We start from the raw sequence: 22,467 nt of genomic DNA on the forward strand, positions 1-22,467 counted from the left end.
ACAATTCAGAGACCAGGGCTCAGGAAGACTTTATAAATAGTTCTTATTTTTAAGCTATCTCTCTTTATATTTATATATATATGTATATTTAGATAGATTTGGATAAACAGAATTAGATTAACTGATGATATATTCTTTGGGTTTAAATTTGAAAATTGTGGTGGTTTGGGTGTTACCCGCCCCCCCACACTTTGGAGATCACTCAGACTAGACTCAGCCAGATCTGGAATTTGAATGAAGCTTTATTTACAGCTTAGCACAATATACAAGCAGATATTTACAATATACACATATATAGAGAGAAATATACAAGGTAAAAGGTAATACAGAAACACAGCACCCCTCGCAGAAACCTGAGTCCCCAGGAGGAGCTCCCAACTGCCCTTCCACCTTCTCCCACTGCTCTGCTTTACCCTAGATGTTGCCTTGTGCCCAAGGAAGATTGGAGGGTCAGCCAGGTGCATTAGAAAGCAAGTGGATTAATTAGACAGAAGGTGAGGTTAGAGAGATATACAGCCCACAGTCTGGACAGAGTGTGACTGCCCTATCTGTGTTTGGATTCTTGTTCTTATACCTCTCAGCAAGCCTATGAGTGAAGTAGACATCACCATTGTTTTCCTTTCACAGCCTGTGATCTAGTTTTTCTCACCAAAACATTCTAACTAGCTTCAAACTAGCACAAATCTCCAGGCTCTTTGGCTGCTGAAAGGACTGGATGGTACCTCTTGCTTCATAGTCACGTGTGTGGTTTTTGGCTGTGATGGTGGGACCTCTGTCTTAGGATGTCAGCAGGTGATCTAGCAACAGATGGATTGTGCAGTACATCTGTGAATGTAATAGGCTAATGATAACTCGGCATCACATGAATTTTGACAGAAGTTCTATTACTAGTGCTTCAAATCCTAAGTAACAGCAATGCCATTTTAATGTAAGCTATTTTTTTCTACATTTAATAGGAACTTTGAATTTCATAATTATTTTTTAACTTCTTATTCTCATATCTAGCCATGAGATTGATATACTTCTATTTTTAAGGTTCAATTAACAAAAAGAAATCAAAAAAGAAGGGTCTTAAGCTTGATACAATGGCACTTCCACCAATTACAGTGTTTGCTTCAGGTAAGTAATCTTTGAGGTATATTAGCAAGCCCATCAAGTCTTTATTTTATCTTTTAACCCTCAAGACACTTGAAACTCCATGCTGTAGAAAGATGAGATTCTTTGGCCCTTTGAGCTGTGGAGTGATAGCTTAAAATGGCATTTTACTTGGTAAACTTGTGTATTAAGTAATAAAATTTTGTCTCATGTCTTGTGTAACTGGCTCTGAGAATCACAATATTCTGGTGTACATATTATTCTAGCCTGGAGAACCAGCAATTAAGGAGAATGAATATCTCTTGCAGCTGAGGAAATCTTAGTTATAGAGGTTGATTTTGATTCCCCATTTCCTTTTAGTCACTTATTGAAGTAAATGTTCGTTTGTGCTATTCCTTTGTAATTCAGCATGCAAATAGTCAACCTAGCTTTCTGAAGCAGAATTGCAGTTATCTTCATTTCATCAAAATGTGTTTATTTAATGTCCTCTTCAGATTTGTAAGTCTGTTTTGTCTTAAGTGTAGCTGTTCCTTTATCTTCTGAGGATAGTTGATTGTTTCATTTGTTGGAAGGTTGGAATTTAGAATTTTTTGTAATCCTTTGGCTACAGATGTGTCACGGGGTAATGTATGATATCTCTTCTCCCACCCCATCCCCTTACCACCTCCTCTCTCCCTCTCTCCCATTACCATGTAGGTAGGTAGAGAGTTTTAGTTGATTTACACAAAGTATTTTACTCCCCTGCTACAAAGTTATCAGATTACACCAGTACATAGAGAGAGAACGCAGGGAAAAGGGAAAAAGATCCTGTTACAGGTAAAATGCAGCAGCCCCAAAAAAGAATCAGAAGAGTGCGACCAGTGCCTCATCTCCTGGGATCATACAGTACAGCATGTTTATAAAGCAATTGTAACTCATTGTCCTGTAGTAGGGGATATATACACACAGTACATGGTTCAAACCACTACAATATGGTATATATTTTCAGACTTCAGTGATGCAGATTGTACGTACTTGCTGCAAATGTGTGCGGTTTTGAGTGTATTTAAAAATTAATATTAGACCTGCCTGATTGATTTAAGAAATAGAACTACCTTGAACATGTCTGTAGACATAAGAAAACATTTATTCAACCACGTTTTAATTAGTTGTTTCATTTTTGCTATATTGTCTTTGTTCGGTGAAGTAAACCAGTTTGTAACTGATATTTGTAGTCTTCAAAGTTATAGAACTACCAAATTTCATGCTACTTTCTTTAACATATGAATTCTTTAAAAGAATGCAAACTTTTTCATTATTTAGGTCACCACATGTCATATTTGTCTATGATGTTTCGATACCTAGTGTTTGAGGAATGATTTTCCTGCAAATGCAGAAGTCTTTTCTTACATGAAGCAGACTTCACTCTTAAATGCTGCTTTATGTTATTAATCTACTGGCTTCTGCTACCAGAAATTCCAGAGTCAATTGAAAATGTTTATATATCAAGCAGCTTAAACCATTTAAGTTCAAATACGCTTTTCAAAATGCATAGGTTCCAGTATGCAAATATGAACTTGCTCTACATAAAGGTATTATGAAGTACTCGTATTGTATTGGAAGAGCTTCTTTGATTTAAGAGTGATTGTTTCTAAAAGAGTATGTTATGTTGCAGAAGTGGCACATCAGAGTGACTGGGATAGTATTGTTGCCTGCCATCAAGGATATATAACCTGTACAACTTGGAACTATCAGAAAACTTCCATGGGAGCTCATAAACTGAAGCCAGAAGAATTTAGCAAACACAAACCTATTGATACATATGCAACAGTAAGTTTATTTGGGATAGTATTTCTTCAGTATTACAGTATATTATATTTTGCTTTCTCTTCATACAGAAGCAAAATTTAGAATGAAAAGCACTTTTGGACATGTTCTAGTTGCCTTGCAGAAGGCTTTATGCCAGATCAATATGTCCTACTGGCCATTTTGTAATGTGTATGGCTTTAAGAAAAGTGCTGCATGTATTTTTCCCATCCAGGTTAAGTGCAGGGTTTATTTTTCAATTCAAATAGGTGGTTGGTGTTTACCTTTAATCTGTCATAATGATGTCGTATTGTCTATGGTGCTAATTTTGCTTTGTGAGTGCAAATTGCTGGATATATCTTAATTTACGGTAGTAATGGATTTCCTAACTGCAGGGAAGGTATTTTCTTTAAGATGCTTTACAACTTGGACATGATGAAAGTAAAGCACTCAACAATAGAGTGTTCACTGAGGCTTACGAGCTTGCAAGACAAATAGTTACTGTGGCATATTCAATGTGCTAGACAAGCTACTACTATTCTTTGTTTTTCTGACCTTATGCTTAGTAGCGAAGCAGTAGACAAGTTAATTTCAATTTTATTTGGTTTTTTTTTTAACTAGTAGATCCTTTGCACTGTATCTTTCCAAAGATTCTAAACCATTATTTCTTAGTTTCTTACTACTTTAACTCCATGTGAGTTTAACTGATTTTGGGATGCCACTGGTGATATGGGCACTGAAAGTGATGTGCAGTTACTGTGCTTGGGCTTTATTTTGGGAATATTCTGGGAATCAAATTTGTGGGTGTCTTGGTTATATAGGTTATATAGGTTGCAATGTTGATATTACTAGATACTACTTTTGACTAGTGTCTCCAAGTCAGTATTTCATTATCCTTCATGGGCAGGCACTGCTATATTTATTAGTATTTGTCTGTTTTAGGAGCTCCTTTCTCTGCCTTTTTTTTTTGTGATGTAATCTGGTATTTGTTCTGTGCAGTTCTCCTTGAAGCTTAATAAAAACATTAGTATTTTGTGTTACTGATGTGGTTTATATATTCTAATATCTTTGCTACTAAAGAATTGTCTTCATAGGTGTTTTGTTCTTTTTTTCCTTGTGAAAGGCAGTTGACATTACCTCATGTGGGAACTTTGCTGTAATTGGGCTGTCAGCTGGACAGGTAGATGTGTACAACATGCAATCTGGCATTCATAGAGGGCGTTTTGGCAAAGAGAGAGGTAAGAACTGCATTTCTAAAATAGTCACTCAACAGCAAGAGCTTGGTGCTCTGCCATTGGGAAATTTGACATGGCTTCTGAATTGAATTTAGGAATCTTCAATTTTTCTAATTAGCCTACACTGTCTGTCTTGCGTTGTAATCAGGAATAATTTGAAACCTGCTCTGAAGATAGTCGTAATAGCTTTGATGTTATCATGCTTTTAGTTTTAATTAATGCAAAATTATCAGTTGCCCAAATGGTTAGCACTAATAAGAGATCCTCCAGCCTCTGCTGGTTCTTAGATAATCACATTTCCAGTACTTGGCTTCTTGTTACACGGTTCTGTCTCTTGAGATAAAGTTTTCTCATCTCTTAGTGCTCCCTGCTTATCAATCAAAGTATAGTTTTTATGCATGGGAAACTGAAATCCTTAGGAAGTCCACTTATTTTTGCATATGGTAATACTTTAATCTGCAAACTTAGGGCTTAATGTAAACAACAGTTCAGAAATTTCCTTTCAGTGGTTGTGTATATATGTATACTTGGCATGTATCCTCGTGTATGTTGGCTGTGCAATTTGTAATTGGGCTCTAATGATCTGATTTTTTTCTTTGTTGGTATAAATAAAGGAGACCTGATGAGCCCTTAAACCTTACAGGGTTTCTAGAAGCTATCTAGCACAGCAAACATGAAGTGATCTCCTAATTAACATGATTTCTTGATAGTGGGATGAATTTCGTAAGTTTGTTTACTGTCCAGTAGCACTTTATCTTTACACAGTAGCATAAAGTAGCCTAGGAAAGCTCCCACACTTTTTTGCCAGTATCTAAGCTGTAAATTTTGTCTGGAGTGGTCAGAATCCCTGGGAGCATTACATGAGTGATTCAAAAAGTCCTTCACATTCAGAAAAAACGAAGGCAGAAAGAAAAGCTATTATTCAGCTTCAATTACTGCCAACTTTCGTGTTGTGTTCTAGGTACTTATTTGAAAGCTGTATGGATTCTGTACTGATTGTGAGAAAGAATCAACATTGGAACAGTCTTGTGAAATAGCTTTGGAATTGTTTGTTACATTCTTACTGTGCGTTTTCTGTAGTTAGGCAAAAACATGCAGAGTTTGTTTGGCATTCTGTTGATTTCTGTGATATGTTTAAATTTTGAACCACAACTTTCATTTGTCTTGATTCGCAGCACATAAGGGGGCCATCAGGGGGATAGCAGTTGATGGATTAAACCAACTGCTAATCACAGCTGGTAGTGAAGCATTAATTAAATTTTGGAAATTCAAAACTAAAGATCTGGTTTACACTACTGAGCTTTCTTCTTCTCCAAGTGGCATTCTGCTTCACAGAGACAGGTAAGACCTTATTGCTGTCTACAACTACCTGAGGGGTGGTTGTGGCCAGGAGGAGGTTGCTCTCTTCTCTCAGGTGGCCAGCGCCAGAACAAGAGGACACAGCCTCAGGCTGTGCCAGGGGAGATTTAGGCTTGAGGTGAGGAGAAAGTTCTTTACTGAGAGAGTCATTGGACACTGGAATGGGCTGCCCGGGGAGGTGGTGGAGTCACCGTCCCTGGGGCACTTCAAGGCAGGGTTGGACATGGCACTTGGTGCCATGGTCTAGCCTTGAGCTCTGTGGTAAAGGGTTGGACTTGATGATCTGTGAGGTCTCTTCCAACCCTAATGATACTGTGTGTGATACTGTGTGTGTGTATTTAATGTGCATTTTGTTTTCTCTAAGTACATAAGTCTAGGTTGCCAACCAAATATTCTAATCAAGATTTTTCTGTATTTTTGGTGCTTTGAAATAGAACTGACTACTGGTTGCTTGCCTCCCACCCCCTCAAAAAAAACCCAAAAGTTACTATAAGGTATTTTATTAAGTTGAAGGATTGTAATGCCATTTATCTGAAATTATCTCATAATAAAAGGTTTTTGGAGCAATGTTAGAATGTTGTTTTTATTATTTTGTCTCTTGAGTATTCACTGTTGTATGTGCTGATGGTTCTTGGCAGTGGTATACTGGGAGTTGCCTTTGATGACTTCAGCATTAGTGCATTGGATATAGAAACCAGAAGGATTGTCAGGACATTCTCAGGACACCATGGACGAATTACTGACATGGTAATATTTAATTCATGTACTGTAGCAAATAACATAATACTAATACCTAATTAATTTTTAAGACAGTGGATTTCTTTGTGTATATTAAATCACAAAGTATTATGTTCAGCTGTGAATAGTGAAGTTGTATTTTATCTGTACAGCAATTTTGGCTGTGTTAGTTCTCAAAATGTAAACTGTTTGGTTTTGTATGTTTAGTCTGCTCTGTGATTTTAACTTGACTTTGGGATTTGAACTTAACAAAATTAAGCATTAGGAATAAGGAAAACCACACTGAGGAGCAAAACTGCGCTCCAAATTACATAGATGAGACAGATAAATAAGAGGTGATCTGAGATTATACGTGCTCTTGGAATTCCTTGGTTTAAGTCTAGTATAGTATAGTGCTTTGTAGTGTTCTTTGAAGTTGTTTTTAGCTTTTAATTTAATTTGAAGTGCTAATAAGTAAGTATTTGGTATTTTAAGTTTTATGCTCAATGGTTTTCATGCTGGTGTAGTAGAACAGTCTAATCTTGAACCATAAACCAGGACCTGACTTGTCATTTGTACCATTAAATTTGCTGTTTTATTTTAGACTTTCAGTCCTGATGGTCGTTGGCTAATAACTTCATCAATGGACTGTACTATTAAGACTTGGGATCTTCCCTCTGGATGGTGAGTCAGTGCGAAAATATGTAGCAGAAATTTGTTATTGCCTTTATGGCTATTAAGGGGCATACATCTTTCTGTGGCTGGATTGTCTGTCACCAGCCTCTACTAGGTGATATTCAAAGTTGCATATGGCGTAACAACTCAGTACACCCAGTATTTTAGTTGTTGGAGATGCTAGCAATATATTCCTGTTTCTGAGTTTACAGAATAGCAATGTGCTGAAGATCTAATGATGAAACCTGAAGTTTTCATGTAGTGTAAATGAGCGTGAATTTGTTCTTTGTCTGAAAGCAACAGTATAATCTAAATGGCAAGAGACTGCTGAAGGTGAATTGCATTGTGGTATGCTGAAGTATTCAAAGAATCTAATCCAGCCACCTTGCCATGGGCTGGCACATCTTTCACTAGATCAGATGAAGACATTGTTTGTTAAACCAGCACACGAGTGCTCAGTACCTAAGAAAATACATACTCACAAGATTCTACATTTTAAACTGTTTTGTTAAACCAGTATTTTTCCTATAGTTAGTGAATGCAGCAGAGCAGCTGGTAGAACAAGCTTAATTATAACAAGCCAGTAGAGACAGCTGCTATCATCACTTGTCACTTTGCTTTTGTTTTGGTCTGTAAATGCATACTAAGTATTCAAGTAGGAAAAGGAAGAATAGGGAATGTGTGGACCCATTGCTGAATGAGGAGGCAGCCCTGATAACTGAGGCTGCAGAGAAGGTGGAGTTGCTGAATGCCTTCTTTGCTTCAGTGTTTACACCTAAAACTGAACTTCCCTGTGTACTCCAGACCCTGGAAGAAGGAGAGGAAACCTGGAGAGGGAATGTTCCCCACTGGTCAGTGAAAACTGGGTTAGGGATCAGTTGCACAAATTGAATGTTCACAAGTCCATGGGCCCTGATGGGATGCACCCAAGAGTGCTGAGAGAACTGCCTGATATCGCTCTGCCACTCTCCCATCATCTTTGTGAAATCGTGGCAGACAGGAGAGGTGCCTGAGGGCTGGAGGAGAGCCAATGTCACCCCAATCTTCAAAAAGGGTAAGAAAGAGGTTCTAGGTATTTACAGACTAGTTGTTGTGGAGGCAGGGAATTAATGTGGCCGAGTCAGGAATTTTATACAAAAATAGAGTTATTTTATTTTCCCGAAAGCCGCCCCCAAAACTATATACAGAAATTAATTTAGTTTTAATTATCAGATTCAGTTCCTTGAGAATATCTACTGGATGGCATAGATAATCTGACTGTTTTGGAAGTCAGAAGTTGGAAAAGGCTTTAGCTATTAATTGAATAGCATTTCCCACTTAATAATAAAGCTGAGCCAAAATAACTCACGGTCAGGCTGACTTGGTCCCGCGGCCTGTCCCTATCACTCTCTTTCAAGAAGCTGCAGGAGAGTCGTTAAGAGGTACTCAGGTCTGCATAAAGGACGGTAATGGCTGTATCAGTCCTTTGGAGCACATGGGGCTCTTTCTGTATCCATGCCAGGCGAGAGGGGGAGAACTCAGGCAGGAACGAACTCCAAGGTGGGAACCCCAAAGGCTGGAAGTCCCCCAGTATTTATACCCTCTCTAGACAAAGAGCAGAATTACCACTTCCTTAGGTGTGAAGGGCACAGCCAATCCCAGCCTGATTCCAGCGCGGGCACTGCACGGGGCACCCCTCATGCCGGAAGGACCCCTTGCTCACCCCCTTCACGCCTGCAGGACAAGGCGGGGGGGGAGGAAACAGGTGGCTTTTCCTCTCTCATTCAAGCCACAGAATTTAGAGGTATACAGGACTCCAGGGCACTAGTCAGTCTCACCTCTGTCCCCTGATAGAGCAGCTCCTTCTTGAGGGCATCTCAAGGCACTTGGAAGAGAAGAAGGTTATCAGGAGTAGTCAGCATGGATTTACCAAGGGGAAGTCATGCTTGGCTAACCTGATAGCATTCTGTGATGCTGGAACTGAATGGGTAGATTTAGGAAGACCAGTGGATGTAGTCTACCTTGACTTTAGCAAGGCTTTTGACACCATCTCCCATGACATCCTAGTGAGCAAGCTCAGGAAGTGTGGGATGGAAGAGCAGACAGTGAGATGGATTAGGAACTGGTTACAAGTTAGAGTTCAAAGATAGAGTGGTGCCAGGTCTAGCTGGAGAGCTGTAACTATGGAGTCCACCAGGGATCAGTGCTGAGCCTGGCACTGTTCAGTATCTCAAACAATGACACTGATGAGGGGACAGAGTGTCTGTTCAGCAATTTGACATCAAACTGGGTGGCTTGGCTGATACAGTTGAAGTCTGTGTGGCCATCCAGCAAGACCTGGAGAGCTGGGCACAGAGAAACCCAATGAGGTTCAACAAGGATAAGTGTGGAGTCCTGCATCTGGGGTGGAGAAATAAAATGCACAAGTACTGGTTGGGAGGTGATCTGCTGGAGAGCAGCCCTGTGGACAAGGGCCTGGGAGTCCTGGTGGATAACAAGTTGTCTGTGGGACAGCAATGTGCCCTTGTGGCCAAGAAGGCCAATGGTATCTTGTGATGTATTAAGAAGAATGTGGCGAGCAGATCAAGGGAAGTTCTCCTTCCGCTCTAACTCTGCCCTGGTGAGACACCATCTTGAATACTGTGTTCAGTTTTGGGCTCTCTAGTTTAAGAGGGACAAGGATCTGCTTGAGAGAGTCCAGCAGAGGACTATGAGGATGATTAGGAGACTGGAACATGTGCCTCATGAGGAGAGGCTGAAGACCTGGGGCTTTTTAATCTGGAGAAGAGAAGACAGAGTGGGTTTAATAAATGTTTATAAATATCTGAAGGCTGGGTGTCAGGAATGGGGTACAGGCTCTTCTCACTTGCTCCCTGTGATAAGACAAAGAGCAATAGATATAAGCTGCAGCACAAGAGATTCCACCTCAACACAAGAGGGAACTTCTTTAAGGGTCACAGAGCCCTTGAATGGGCTCCTCAGAGAGGTTGTGAAGTCTCCTCTGGAGACTTTCAAGATCCATCTGGATGTGTTCCTCTGTGACCTGAGATAGATTGTGTGGTCCCGCTCTGACAGGGGGGTTGGACTCAATGATCTCTTTGGGTCCCTTCCAAACCCTAAAATCCTGTGAAGTTCCCTATTTATTCTTTTTGTTTCTCTAAATGAACTAGTTGTTGAACTCATCTGCTTAGTACAAGTAACAGATCTATACCTTTAAAAGAGCAAGCAGTGCTCTGAACGCGGGCTTGAGTGGAAATCTACTGGGGTGTACAAGAGTGCCTTATGTCTAAATAATCACATACTACTGAATATTTTAAGCTTCTTTTCATGTGTTTGTTTTTTTTTTTTTTCAATTTTCTGCAGTATTGAAAGGAATGATCAAGAGGTGGTATGTCAGGCAGATAATATTTTGCAGTGTGCAGGTTGTTCTTTCCTTTCGGAACATCAAGTCCTACTGTTAACCAGGTGTATGTGAAGAAACTTAAGAGAGGGACTTGATCATTAAAGGCATGCTGTTAAAAGGTGAGGTCAGAGCAGCTTTAGGACTGACTGGAAGTACAGAATTTATGACTACTGAAAATGTTAGTGTTAAGCATAAAGACTTGAATGTGGAGAGATGTTTCATCCTATTTTCCATAGAATGTGAAAGTCTGAGGAGGTAGCATGAGGTAACTTCAGTTGATTTTAGAAAATTCTGTAGAGATGAGTGGTTTGTTGCACAGTGTTACTCATTTGATAAGTTTATATGTTGTATTTGAGTACTGCCAATATGTTAATTCATATGCATAGTTCTAGTGTCCTGTTTGCATTCAGTCATACTTGTGCTGTAATTTACATGTTCATGGATAATCAAGTTCATCTTGAGGAGAATTTCTCTGTTGTCTTCTTTTTTCCATAGCCTCATAGATTGTTTTTTGGTAGACTCTGCCGCTGTGAGCCTTACCATGTCTCCTACAGGAGATTTTCTAGCTTCAACACATGTAGATGATCTTGGAATTTATTTGTGGTGAGTACATAATATGTAATTATCATCTCCAGGGTTTTGTCTTCTCTGGTTTGCAGACTGGTATATGTGGTGTTGTGATTTGTAGATGTTGAAATCTCTTGAAGTTAAGATACTCTGATAGTTAAATGACCTCTTGCTTCAAAATGTTTCTTTCTTACTTAATCTAAAGAATTCCTGTTATACCATACCTAATTTTTTTCTTTGATTCTGCTGTATTTTTTCACCCTTTTTGAAGTATCAGTGTGCATCTGGTGCTTTTCTTCTTGTTCTAGTATACAACATTGACTGAGACTTTTGATTATTTCTGTTTATTAATAATAGATTGCTATAGATATAAAATGTGTTTAACTTCCATTTCCTCCTGATATGGTTTTAAAGCAAATAAATCATTAGGTTCAGTACTGAAATAATACATCTTTCCAGTGATTTTTTTTTGTTTGTTGTTTTTTTTTTCCTTCTGATAAGTATTTTGGGTTATGTTTGTTGCTTATAGCTTTGCATGAGGAGTGTTGCATTGTAGTGCTAGTTTATATTGATTGAAAAAAAAGCCAGACATTTTCCATGATAACTTGCATGTGTATTCCAAGCCTCCAGAAAAATTGCTAAATGTACTACTCTGAAATTCCGTGAAAGCAGGAGGAATCATTGTTTTTGCATAATGTATTGTACATACTAGACACAAAGCAAGTTTTTCAGGCAGGCCATTTTGCAATTTCAAGTACACAGTATAACTGGAAATGATTGAAGTAATCCTACTGAATAATGCCATATATATTAAATGTTCTGGTAATAATGCTTCAGCAGAACTTTTATGTTTCAGACTTTCTGATGATTTAATTTCTTACTTAACTGGTAGATGAGGAAAGCTGATCTTGAATAGATCCTGGTGCATTGTTTCAGTGCAGCAGTACTAGACTGCAGTAAATTACATCAAAAGTACTTGTTACAGTCACTTGAAATTTGTTTTTAAAACACGTCTTATTTTTTAGGTCAAACCGTTCTCTGTATTCACTTGTCTCTTTGCGGCCCCTTCCATCAGATTATGAACCTTCTGTGGTGACACACCCTAGCACCTGCCCTTTGCAAGGTAATCTTTGGATGAAAAAGAATATTTCATTTTCAGTTTGCTGTTGTGTTTCCAATAGAAAATGGTTCACTTCCTCAGTAAAAACTCATTGTGTCTTAGCATTATTTCTCTTGGCATAGTTTGTCATATGTTAGTATTATTTACTAAAATCCAGTCACGTTTCTATGTTCAGACATACAGAATTACATTTCAGTGACCACATCATCAAGGACAAAACATCCATACTATTTGCTGGCTTTCTTTAATCTCAGATTTCTGTAAAGACCTGTTTTCATAGAATGCATTGGGTTGGAAGGGGTCTTTAAAGGTCATCTGATCCCCTCTACAGTAGCTAGATCAGGTTGCTAAGAGCCCCATTAAGCCTGGCCTTGAATGTCTGCAGGAATGGGGCCTCCACCACCTCCTCAGGCAACTGTTCAGTGTCTTGCTACCTTTCTAGTAATGAACTTCTTCCTAAAGTCCAACATAAATCTACACTGATCTAGTTTAAAAACATTTCCCCTCAGCCTTTTGTGACATGCCCTTGTAAATAGTCCCTCCCGAGCTTCCCCATTGGCACCCCTTGAGGTGCTGGCGGGCCACTATAGAATCACAGAATCAGTTAGGGTTGGAAAGGATCATCTAGTTCCCACCCCCCTGCCATGGGCAGGGACACTCTACCCTACATCAGACCGGCCAGAGCCTCATCCAGCCTGGCCTTAACACCTCCAGGGATGAGGTCTCAACCATCTCCCTGGGCAACCCATTCCAGGGTCTCACCACTCTCAAGTATCTATAGAGTTTCTCTGGAGCTCACTCAGGCTGAACAACCTGGCTGATTATCTGTTAGGTCAGCTTGAAATTAACCTTGGTGGGAAGGGGATTGTTCTTTGTTCCACTTCCCTCCAACTTTTTTCTTTGTCTGCATACCGTGGTAGTTTCAATGCTATATATCATTTGTTGGCAAGAGATTTGAGGTTGGCTGGCCTGCCTTGTACCTGTGTTAGATTCCTAGTGAAAGAAAGGCCTAAATTGCAATTTTGTATACATGTGATGGAAATAGTTGTGTTTCTCCTCCAGGTGGAGATCCAATTGTAAGCACTGCTAAACTTGGGAAGAGGTGGTCTCCATCTAGAGGCCTTCAGAAACACAACCATTTCTATAGACTTGTAAAAGAGAGAAATATACTTGGTGACGACTGCTTCATTAAACACATTCTTATTTTAGATATTGAAGTTAGCAAGACAGGATTTCATTCCAGAACTTCGACTTTTTCAGTCCTGTAAACTGATTATGCTTTAATTCACTTTGTCTTCACCAAATGTTCATGTTTAGGTACTCAGAACTTTTAATGCGTTACTTTTTTGTTGTTGTTGTTGTTTGAGCCCTATCTGTGACATTTATCGTTTTAGCCATGTAATATTTAGCAAAAAAAGAGGGGAAAATAGAGGTGTTTGGTCAAGACCACATAGGATGTGTAGAGAAAACCTAATGACAGACTGCATATCTTTTGTGTGGCTGTATATCTTTTAAAGCAACAACATTTTAAAGTAATCTATTTTTCTTCCTGACTTCTATAAATCACCAGGGAGGTGGTGGAGTTGCTGTCCCTGGAGGTGTTCAAGAAAAGACTGGATGAGGCACTTAATGCCATGGTCTAGTTGACTGAATAGGGCTGGGTGATAGGTTGGACTGGATGATCTTGGAGGTGTCTTCCAACGTGGTTGATTCTATGATTCCACCCAATGTATATGGATAAATCATGTTGGTCCTTAAAATCTTGACTAATTCTGTGGTGTTCGCAGTTTTTTATAGGGTTAACAAATACAGTTTCTGTAGTTCTTCTTCTATACATTATGCTAGTACCCACATACATAGCTGTTAGGCATGTGGATTTTTTTAAATACTGGAAATGAAATAGTATGTTGTTATGATTATTTTATGTGAAGTGTGTATACTCATATATATTCTTGATAGATGCGGACGTGGTAGATGGAGAAACTTGTGGTGAAATGACAGAATATGTCTCACCTGAGCAACTGGAAGAGCAGCTGATGACTCTTTCCTTATTACCAGAGTCAAGGTGGAAAAATCTCCTCAGTCTTGATGTTATCAAGGTAATGATGTTAGGCATATCACTGCTTATCTACTGTAGTGTTTGGATTGTATTTTTTCAAGAATGTGGCTCTTGCTCCTGTAATGTGAGACATACAGTTGTCTTTAACTATTCTATTGAATATCTAAGAGATCTTGAGAACGAGGAAAGGTTTCGTAACTTCTACTGTTGCTATATCTGCAACATACAAAATAGCTGTCTGAAGGCAGATACTTCCATGTTAGTGCAGCTAATAAGCCTGTGACACTGGAAAAGGAACGAATGCATGAAAAAACAGTACACAGGCGGATATATTGCCTTTGTTCTGTGAGCTGCATTTAACCAGTCACAAAATTTGATCCTACTTTTCAGATGTTTTTCAAGGATTTTGCAATAGAGAAGTATGTTACTTTTCACTCTACCTGGGATTTGGAAGAGGGGCTGATTTTCTTCTAAGTAGTAGCTTTGTATTTAGTGGTAGAACATTTTACTCATTTATTTACTTTTCAGTTACTGCTTACATTTTTCACAGTATTTTATAAAATAAGATTATTGACAGAAAAAAATCCTACATGTTTTTACTATGATGATGATTTTAATTCAAATATCTAATTAACAGGAAAAAAATAAACCAAGAGAGCCACTAAAAGTTCCCAAGTCAGCCCCTTTCTTCATCCCAACAGTTCCTGGTCTTATACCTCGATATGTTACTCCAGAGGAAGAAAATGAAATACAGGTAAAAACAAAATTAGTATAATAGTGTTTATGTAATATAATTGAAAAAGAATGCTTTTTAATGCTAAGTGAAATCTTGCTAGAGGCTTTAAATTAACAGTTTTAACACATTTACATTATTTCTTTTTTTCCTTTAAGTCTGCTATCAGTGCAAAAAGAATGTAATTGAGATACAAAAGTGTGTTGATGTATTCTTGTACTGCCTTGTATTTTCATGGTCTAGTCAAAGGTAGTAAACCTTGGAGTACTGGTGCAGAAATCTAATTTCTACATTCATCTTGAAGACGCCTTGAGCACTAATGAATGTAAGTTAATAAAATATTTAACTAAAAATGTACTTACTGATAATACTTCCATGAACGTTTGATTTCTAATGCCTCCCAGAACATGTGAGGCAAAACAGATGCATAATAGAATAGCCAAGGCAAATACTATAGCTTATATATAAGCTAATACATAGGTAGCCAATCTAGATGAAACATGCTTGCTACCGCAATGCATGAAGCCCAGTTTGAGCTAAAACCAATATAGAGAAAGAAAGCAAAGTTCCTAAGACAACAGAATCACAGAATATATTGGGTTGGAAGTGGCCTTCAGGATCGTCCAGTTCAGCTTTTGACTTAGCACTGAAGGGTTACCCGTGACCCTAAGCTCCAGATCCACATGCCACTGAAACATCTCCAGGGATGCTGAAGAAGTATTTCCAGCCTAAATCTTACCTGGCGCAGCTTGTATCCTCTAGTCCTGTCACTCGCCACCAAGTAGAAGAAGTTGGCAACCTTCTTGTATCAACTTCCCTTCACATAGTTGTAGAGAGCAATAAGGTCCCTCATCGGCCTCCTTTTCTCCAGACTGAACAATCCCAGCTCCCTCAGATGCTCCTCATAGGCCCTTCACAGGCCTCATTGCTCTTCTCCAAACATACTGCAGCACCTCAATATCCTTCGTATGATGAGGGGGCCAGAACTGAACACAGTACTTGAGGTGTGGCCTCACCAGTGCTGAATACAGGGGTATGATCACTTTTCCTTTTCCTGCTGGCCAGTGTTTCTGATACAAACTAGGATGCCATTGGCCTTCTTTGGCCATCTGGGCACACAGCTAACTTGTATTCTAGTTGCCTATTGACCAATACCCCTGTGTCCTTCTCCAAGCTTTAGGTTTGCAACCACATACTCTCAAGTCTGTAGCTTACCATGGGGTGATCCAAGTGCAGGACCTGACACGTGACCTTGTTGAACCTCATACAATTAACACTGGCCCATTGGTCAGAGCTGTCCAGATCCTGCTGTAAACCTTCCTTACCCTCTAGCCGATCGACACATTTGCCCAGTGTGGTGTCATCTGCAAACTTACTGAAACCTCTCATCCAGATGATAAATAAATATATTAAAGAGGACAGGCCTTAGTATTGAACCCTGGATGACCAGGTGCCAGCCAGATTTAACTCCATTCACCACCACAGTTTTTTATCCAGTGCTGTACCAAGGAGTGCACTTGATGCTTCTCAGTAGTAGTCCCCAGGGCCCCACTCAGGCCACCTCCCTATAAGGCAGGTGTGCTCCAGTGTTTGTGCTGTAATCCTAGTTGAGGGAGCTTGTTGATCCTGACTCAGGATCACGGCTTTGTGCTTAGTAGTTTATAAATAACTCTTCTGAAGGTGACTAGGCTATGCAAATAAGTACTATATTAGACACCATCCTGTCTTGCCATTGGAATGGAGGCCGAGTTTCATACTTCAGATCAGGACTGTGGAACATGGATTGAGCTGGACACCTTTTCTGTATTGCATGTGTACCAGTTTTGTGTTATGTTCCATGCTTTGTTTTTGCATGTTGCAGCACAAAACTGAGTCAAAATGCATCTGTTGATATCACAGTTAAATTGAAAACTAGCTAAGGACTTTCCTAGGAATTGAATACAGATAAAACCAGATTTATACCACGTGAGGAATATTAGCCAATGCCTGATGACATTAATTATCATGATACAGGAGTATAAGAAGTGACTCTCCTGATCAACTTATTGGCAAAATAAATTAGATGTTTTTTTAAATGTTTTTACCAACAGCTGTGTTTGCAACCTTATTTTTATTTCTGCATTTTAAAGGCAAATGGGTAGAATTCTTAAAGATCAGTTAGGATTGTAGAAATCCTGAAGTAGCACATTTATGAAGAGAGGAAGAAGAGTTTGTAGATGATCTGGATGAGGGCATTGAGTCAGTCATCAGCAAGTTTGCAGATGACACCAAGCTGGGGGCAGATGGGACTGGGTTGGAGGGCAGAAGGGCTCTGCAGCGGGACCTTGACTGCCTGGACAGATGGGCAGAGTCCAATGGGATGGTGTTCAATAGCTCCAAGTGCAGGGTGCTGCACTTTGTCCGCAACAACCCCATGCAGAGATACAGGCTGGGGTCAGAGTGGCTGGAGAGCAGCCAGACAGAAAGGGATCTGGGGGTGCTGATCCATACCCGCCTGAATATGAGCCAGCAGTGTGCCCAGGTGGCCAAGAGAGCCAGTGGTATCCTGGCCTGCATCAGGAATGGTGTGGCCAGCAGGAGCAGGGAGGTCATTCTGCCCCTGTACTCTGCACTGGTTAGACCACACCTTGAGGACTGTGTTCAGTTCTGGGCCCCCCAGTTTAGGAGGGACATTGAGATGCTTGAGCGTGTCCAGAGAAGGGCGACGAGGCTGGTGAGAGACCTCGAGCACAAGGACTACGAGGAGAGGCTGGGGCAGCTGGGATTGTTTAGCCTGGAGAAGAGGAGGGTCAGGGGAGATCTTATTGCTGTCTACAACTACCTGAGGGGTGGTTGTGGCCAGGAGGAGGTTGCTCTCTTCTCTCAGGTGGCCAGCACCAGAACAAGAGGACACAGCCTCAGGCTGCGCCAGGGGAGATTTAGGCTCAAGGTGAGGAGAAAGTTCTTTACTGAGAGAGTCATTGGATACTGGAATGGGCTGCCCGGGGAGGTGGTGGAGTCACCGTCCCTGGGGCTGTTCAAGGCAACATTGGATGTGGCACTCGGTGTCATGGTCTAGCCTTGAGCTCTGTGGTAAAGGGTTGGACTTGATGATCTGTGAGGTCTCTTCCAACCTTGGTGATACTGTGATACAGTAAATTGTATGTATTTGTACCAGAGAAAATATTTCCCCCGGGTCCCAATAAAACAGGAAGAGTCTACTTAACGAAAGTAATAATTACCTTATCTGTACTGGCTGACCTTCAGTTTAGCTTAATGTCAATAAGAACAAACACAAAAGATTCCTAGTAAGGGTGATAGTAAACAGTTTCTTCTATGTATTTGCTTGAAGTCCAAAGTACGTAGAACATTCTTTATGCCAAGAGGTATAAAATGACAATGTTGTGTGGCTAATAAATTTTATTCAACTTAAAAGATGTAAGTGGGGAAAAAAGTACATAGAAGTTACTTGTATTTTTCAAGGTGAACTTACAAATAAGAGGCAACTGTTAGAGTGGTGCTTATGGGTAGTATGTAATAGGACAGCAAATTGAAGACAGAATGGTACTTTGAGGAAAACAGAGAAGTGAGAAAACAGTAGAAACTTGAAATATAGCTTAAGAATTTTTGAATAAATCTGTCCACATCAATAATTTTGAAGATTCTTTTCTGCAGGTGTTACTGGTAATGTGTCTTTCAATGCTTTAACACAGATACACCTCCACTTAACTTACTGAAAAGTTTGGGACCGTCTAATATAGAGATAGAACTAAGGGGTTTGGCCCCTGAAGGTGGTGGCTCAGTGGAGGTGATGCTAAGCTTTTTGAGAATGATTGGGATGATGCTGAACAAGAAGTACAACTTTGAACTTGCACAAGCGTATCTTGCACTATTTCTAAAGGTAACAATTTTCTTAGAGAGTTTTATGTTAATCATATTTAAAATGATGGTTAAACCGCTAAAAGGTTGTAATTTGTCTTCAGTGATTTTTGATGGAAGTAATTTTTTTAATAAATAACTGAATGCATTGGGTAATTTGACAGCTCCTCTAGTCAGAGTCAAGAAAAACTTGCCAAAAAACTGGTACTGTGAAGAGGACTGTGCCAGACAGATTTTATTCTAGTGTTTGTCAGAACTTTTTTTTTGGGTAACTTTTTAGTAGCTGGTACTTGCTAAACTAAGGTACGCTGCACCTTAAGTAAAAAAAACAATTCTATGTACAGTGTTTGAGGAAGTAAAATAGGCATTTTCTTGGACTTACCACTAGACATAACATGTCTGAAATGTGATTTCTGTGTCAGTGGGCTTTCTTCTGTTAGCTGTTAAGCACTGAAGAGCCAATGAAATTATTCCCAGGTGTGTGGAGGTTAGAAAGTTACTGTAATAAAATACAGTAGCAATTACTGTTAAAGTGGTTCTGCAGAAGATTGAAATTCTTGTACAGATGCTTACCTTGTCAATATACTCTGGTTTATGAAACTGGGAGAAAGCAAGTTAATTATGGTTTACTAGGACAAAGTTGTTCTAAGCATTCAGACATCTTCTAATGTTGTCTATTTAACTGACTATTTCTTAAGAGTAGTATTACAAGAATTGGTTTTATAGATAGAATGTAACAGTGAACAAGTATGACTTGCTCTTTTAATTTTGTTGGAGTTAAGACAGAAGATTCAGGGCAGCTTCCAGAAGAACAAGTAGTGTGGACGAGTAATACTGTAGAATGAAACAAAACACCTGGAGTTGAGGTCTCGATATTAATTCAGCTGTGGCATTTTATCCTGTCTATTTATTATTAACCTGTTCTGTGGAGTGGATATGATTAATAGTTGTGATATTAGATGTTAAAAATTATTTTATGCTTATTTTTATAGAAAAGAAACTTATGTCTTGCAGGATACATTAGGGACAGCTAGGTAATTTGCCTCAGAAATGTACTCCTGATCTAAACCACAGTATAGTAATATAAACTTACCATGCGGCAAACAAATTCTTATTGTAGGTTCCAAGGAAAACAGCTCTGAGTTTAACAAGACTAAATTTAAGTTGTAGCCAGAAAAGTAACTGTTTAATCCATTAAGAGGTAATAATGTATTGACTCACAGCAAGGCTTAAAGGTTTCTTTATGCTTTAGCAAAGTTACTGTTAATTACATAGAGACATAATCTCTCTCTATCTATTCTATCACATAGAATGTGCTGGCATATTTATGTAACACTGGTAATTAAAATAATAATCCTGATCGATGTCAGTGCACCTGTTTAGCCTTTGTAGCCAGAAGAGGAATTTGTGATGCAGTTTGGAAAAAGAAAGTTGCCCTCTAGAGAAGTGTGTGATTAGCACAGGTTCAGCAGCAGCAAAAGAATACTACTTAGTAGAGCAATAATATATTTAAGACATTCTGCTGCCTTCTCTCCTGTAATGTATATATGTGGAAGTAAAGTGGCATGTAAAAGACTGACAAATGGAGGCAGCGTTAAATGGAGGGAATTACTTGAAGGGAAAGAGTGCTTGGGCCATTGCTGAAAGCAAAGTATTGAAATTGAATGAAGAAACTGAACGCTCAGATGTTGGTACTATCTGTATTTGTTTCTCTAATTGCTTGTTTTCATTTTCAGTTGCACCTTAAGATTGTCTCATCAGAGCCAAACCTACTGGAAGAAGTTTCCAGACTGTCAGTGCAACTTGAGGAAACTTGGATTCATTTACAGAGTCTTTTCAATCAGAACCTCTGTGTGTTAACGTATATGAGAAGTGCTTTGCTGTAAAATACTTCAGGGTTTTGCCTGCATAAATTTCCCCTTGGCATAACAGTAGAATTTTTACCAAAAATACTAGATCACAAGAATTATACTGGGACTTTTGGTGCTGTATTTTGTGCATTTGTGTATGGTAAAATATTTTAGAACATACGTAACTGGGTATTTTTATATGCAGTTCAGTCAGAGCAAAAACTATTATGTGGAGCTTCTGCTGTCAGCAAACAGTTTGACTACTGCAGGTAATGTAGCTCCTTACCTTATGATTTCATGAGAATGAAAAAGTGACTTGCAAAATAAATTTTTTAAAAATGTAGTTTCTGTGCAGGAAGGCAAAATCTGCATTATGCTTAATAAACAATTGTTGCTGCAAAATTAGGTTAAAAAGTCTGAATTATTAACCATTTATTAACATTAGTTTAAAGCAAATTAATATAAAAATTGCATTCCTCAGCAGTTAGCTCTTTTCTTATTAAATTTGTAAAAACAAGTTTTATTCTCACTTCGGCAAGCTGCTTTCACTACTTTACCTCAGATACCTATTAATAAAAGATTTTTGGCTGCAATACAAATGAAACAAATAGTTTAAAAAACAAACAAACAAACAAAAAAAAACCACCGCCTGTTTTTTGTAACTGGGTTCCTTGCTCTAATTTTGGAGGCTTGATTCATTACAAGAATTAGTATTATTTTCTTAAGGAAATTTCCAGAGTAAAAGCTTTGGAGTTGTGAGGATTTTTTTAATTAAATCAGACATTATTTTTGTGAAATTATATTTAGGTTTCAAATTAAAAGGTTTGGATATAATCTGCAAACGTGTATGTGCAGTGCAGAGTAAGGAGTGCTGTCTGAAACAAGCAATGAGTCCACAAGCATGACAAGGATTAATGGGTTTAAACTGGCAGGGGGTAGATTTAGGCTAGATGTTAGGAGGAAGTTCTTTGTAGTGAGGTGGTGAAATATTAGAACAAACAAGTTGCCCAGGGAGGTTGTGGCTGCTCCCTCCCTGGAGGTCTTCAAGACTTCAAGGTCTTCAAGATTAGGCCTTGAGTGACCTGTTCTAGTGGGAGGTGTCCCTGCCTATGGCAGGGTGTTGGAACCAGGTGATCTTTGAGGTCCTTTCCACCCTAAACCAGTCTATGATCAGAATATTTTTTGGCTGCTCAGATTTGGAAAAGAAGTCATCAGGGTAGTCAAGTGCAGACATGCATGGCAAGTCAGCTTCCACAGCTTCTCTGTGTTGTTCTGGCTGTTCTCTATTTGTTGCTGACTCATGTTAAAGCTTGAGAAGGAAATATGGAAGTTCACAAACTGTGACGTTCTGGGCAGTTAAGACTGAGACCGTGGAGTCCATGGGGATAATATACATCAGAGGTGTTTTTACGAGGTTTACTACTGAGGTGTAAGAAAATCGTACCGCAGAAAAATGTGCGGTAACATGTTTCTCAAGAACCTATTGCTCCTTACTTAGTAGATCTGAAGCAATCACAGATCCCTCAAGTTCAACTTAATATATATTGAACCTCTAAGCTTGTAAGTGTTAACTGTAATTAGAAGATCTTAAAGAATAGTTTTTGAACCAAGGTATTAGAATGTTGGAAGTTCAGTAAGTAAGTGGTTGTGGACCTGCCTCAGTAGAAGGAGTAGTGGGTGAGGAATTTCTCTCTTGAATCAGAGCAAAGATCTGCCAAGCCTACTGTCCTGTTTCCAGATGAAGCAAAGAAGCTTCATGAATAAAGTGATCCTTTCTCAGCACCTCCCAACAGCTTTCAGCAAAGAGCTATTTAGATACTTCATGAACCAGCTGTATTCTGGAACCCGTTTACCTTTCACAACATCCTGTAGTAAGTCTGTGGGACCAAATGGGATCCATCCTAGGGTGATGAGAGAGCTGGCAGATGAGCTTGTCAAGCTGCTCTCTATCATTTTATCAACAGCCATGGCTCACTGGAGAGGTCCCTAAAGGCTGGAAGCTGGCCAATGTGGTGCCCATCCACAAGAAAGG

The 22,467-nt window shown here is 39.2% G+C and overlaps 1 protein-coding gene across 1 annotated transcript in view; it reads left to right on the forward strand.

Annotated features, from left to right (window-relative positions):
• The window catches only part of LOC135193128 (WD repeat-containing protein 36-like), a 38,555-nt gene extending 17,718 nt beyond the window's left edge, over positions 1 to 20,837 (forward strand). The window contains exons 11-23 of the mRNA XM_064176626.1: positions 1,036 to 1,119; positions 2,750 to 2,904; positions 4,004 to 4,118; positions 5,291 to 5,456; positions 6,113 to 6,221; positions 6,796 to 6,875; positions 10,744 to 10,851; positions 11,841 to 11,938; positions 13,895 to 14,034; positions 14,632 to 14,748; positions 14,971 to 15,052; positions 18,420 to 18,607; positions 20,322 to 20,837. Coding sequence (XP_064032696.1) covers positions 1,036 to 1,119; positions 2,750 to 2,904; positions 4,004 to 4,118; positions 5,291 to 5,456; positions 6,113 to 6,221; positions 6,796 to 6,875; positions 10,744 to 10,851; positions 11,841 to 11,938; positions 13,895 to 14,034; positions 14,632 to 14,748; positions 14,971 to 15,052; positions 18,420 to 18,607; positions 20,322 to 20,471 — 1,592 coding nt within the window. The 3' untranslated portion in view covers positions 20,472 to 20,837. The remainder of the gene's footprint in view (positions 1 to 1,035; positions 1,120 to 2,749; positions 2,905 to 4,003; positions 4,119 to 5,290; positions 5,457 to 6,112; positions 6,222 to 6,795; positions 6,876 to 10,743; positions 10,852 to 11,840; positions 11,939 to 13,894; positions 14,035 to 14,631; positions 14,749 to 14,970; positions 15,053 to 18,419; positions 18,608 to 20,321) is intronic.
• Positions 20,838 to 22,467: the final 1,630 nt, after the last annotated feature.

This window comes from Pogoniulus pusillus, chromosome Z, assembly GCF_015220805.1.
Source record: "Pogoniulus pusillus isolate bPogPus1 chromosome Z, bPogPus1.pri, whole genome shotgun sequence".
NCBI lineage: Eukaryota > Metazoa > Chordata > Aves > Piciformes > Lybiidae > Pogoniulus > Pogoniulus pusillus.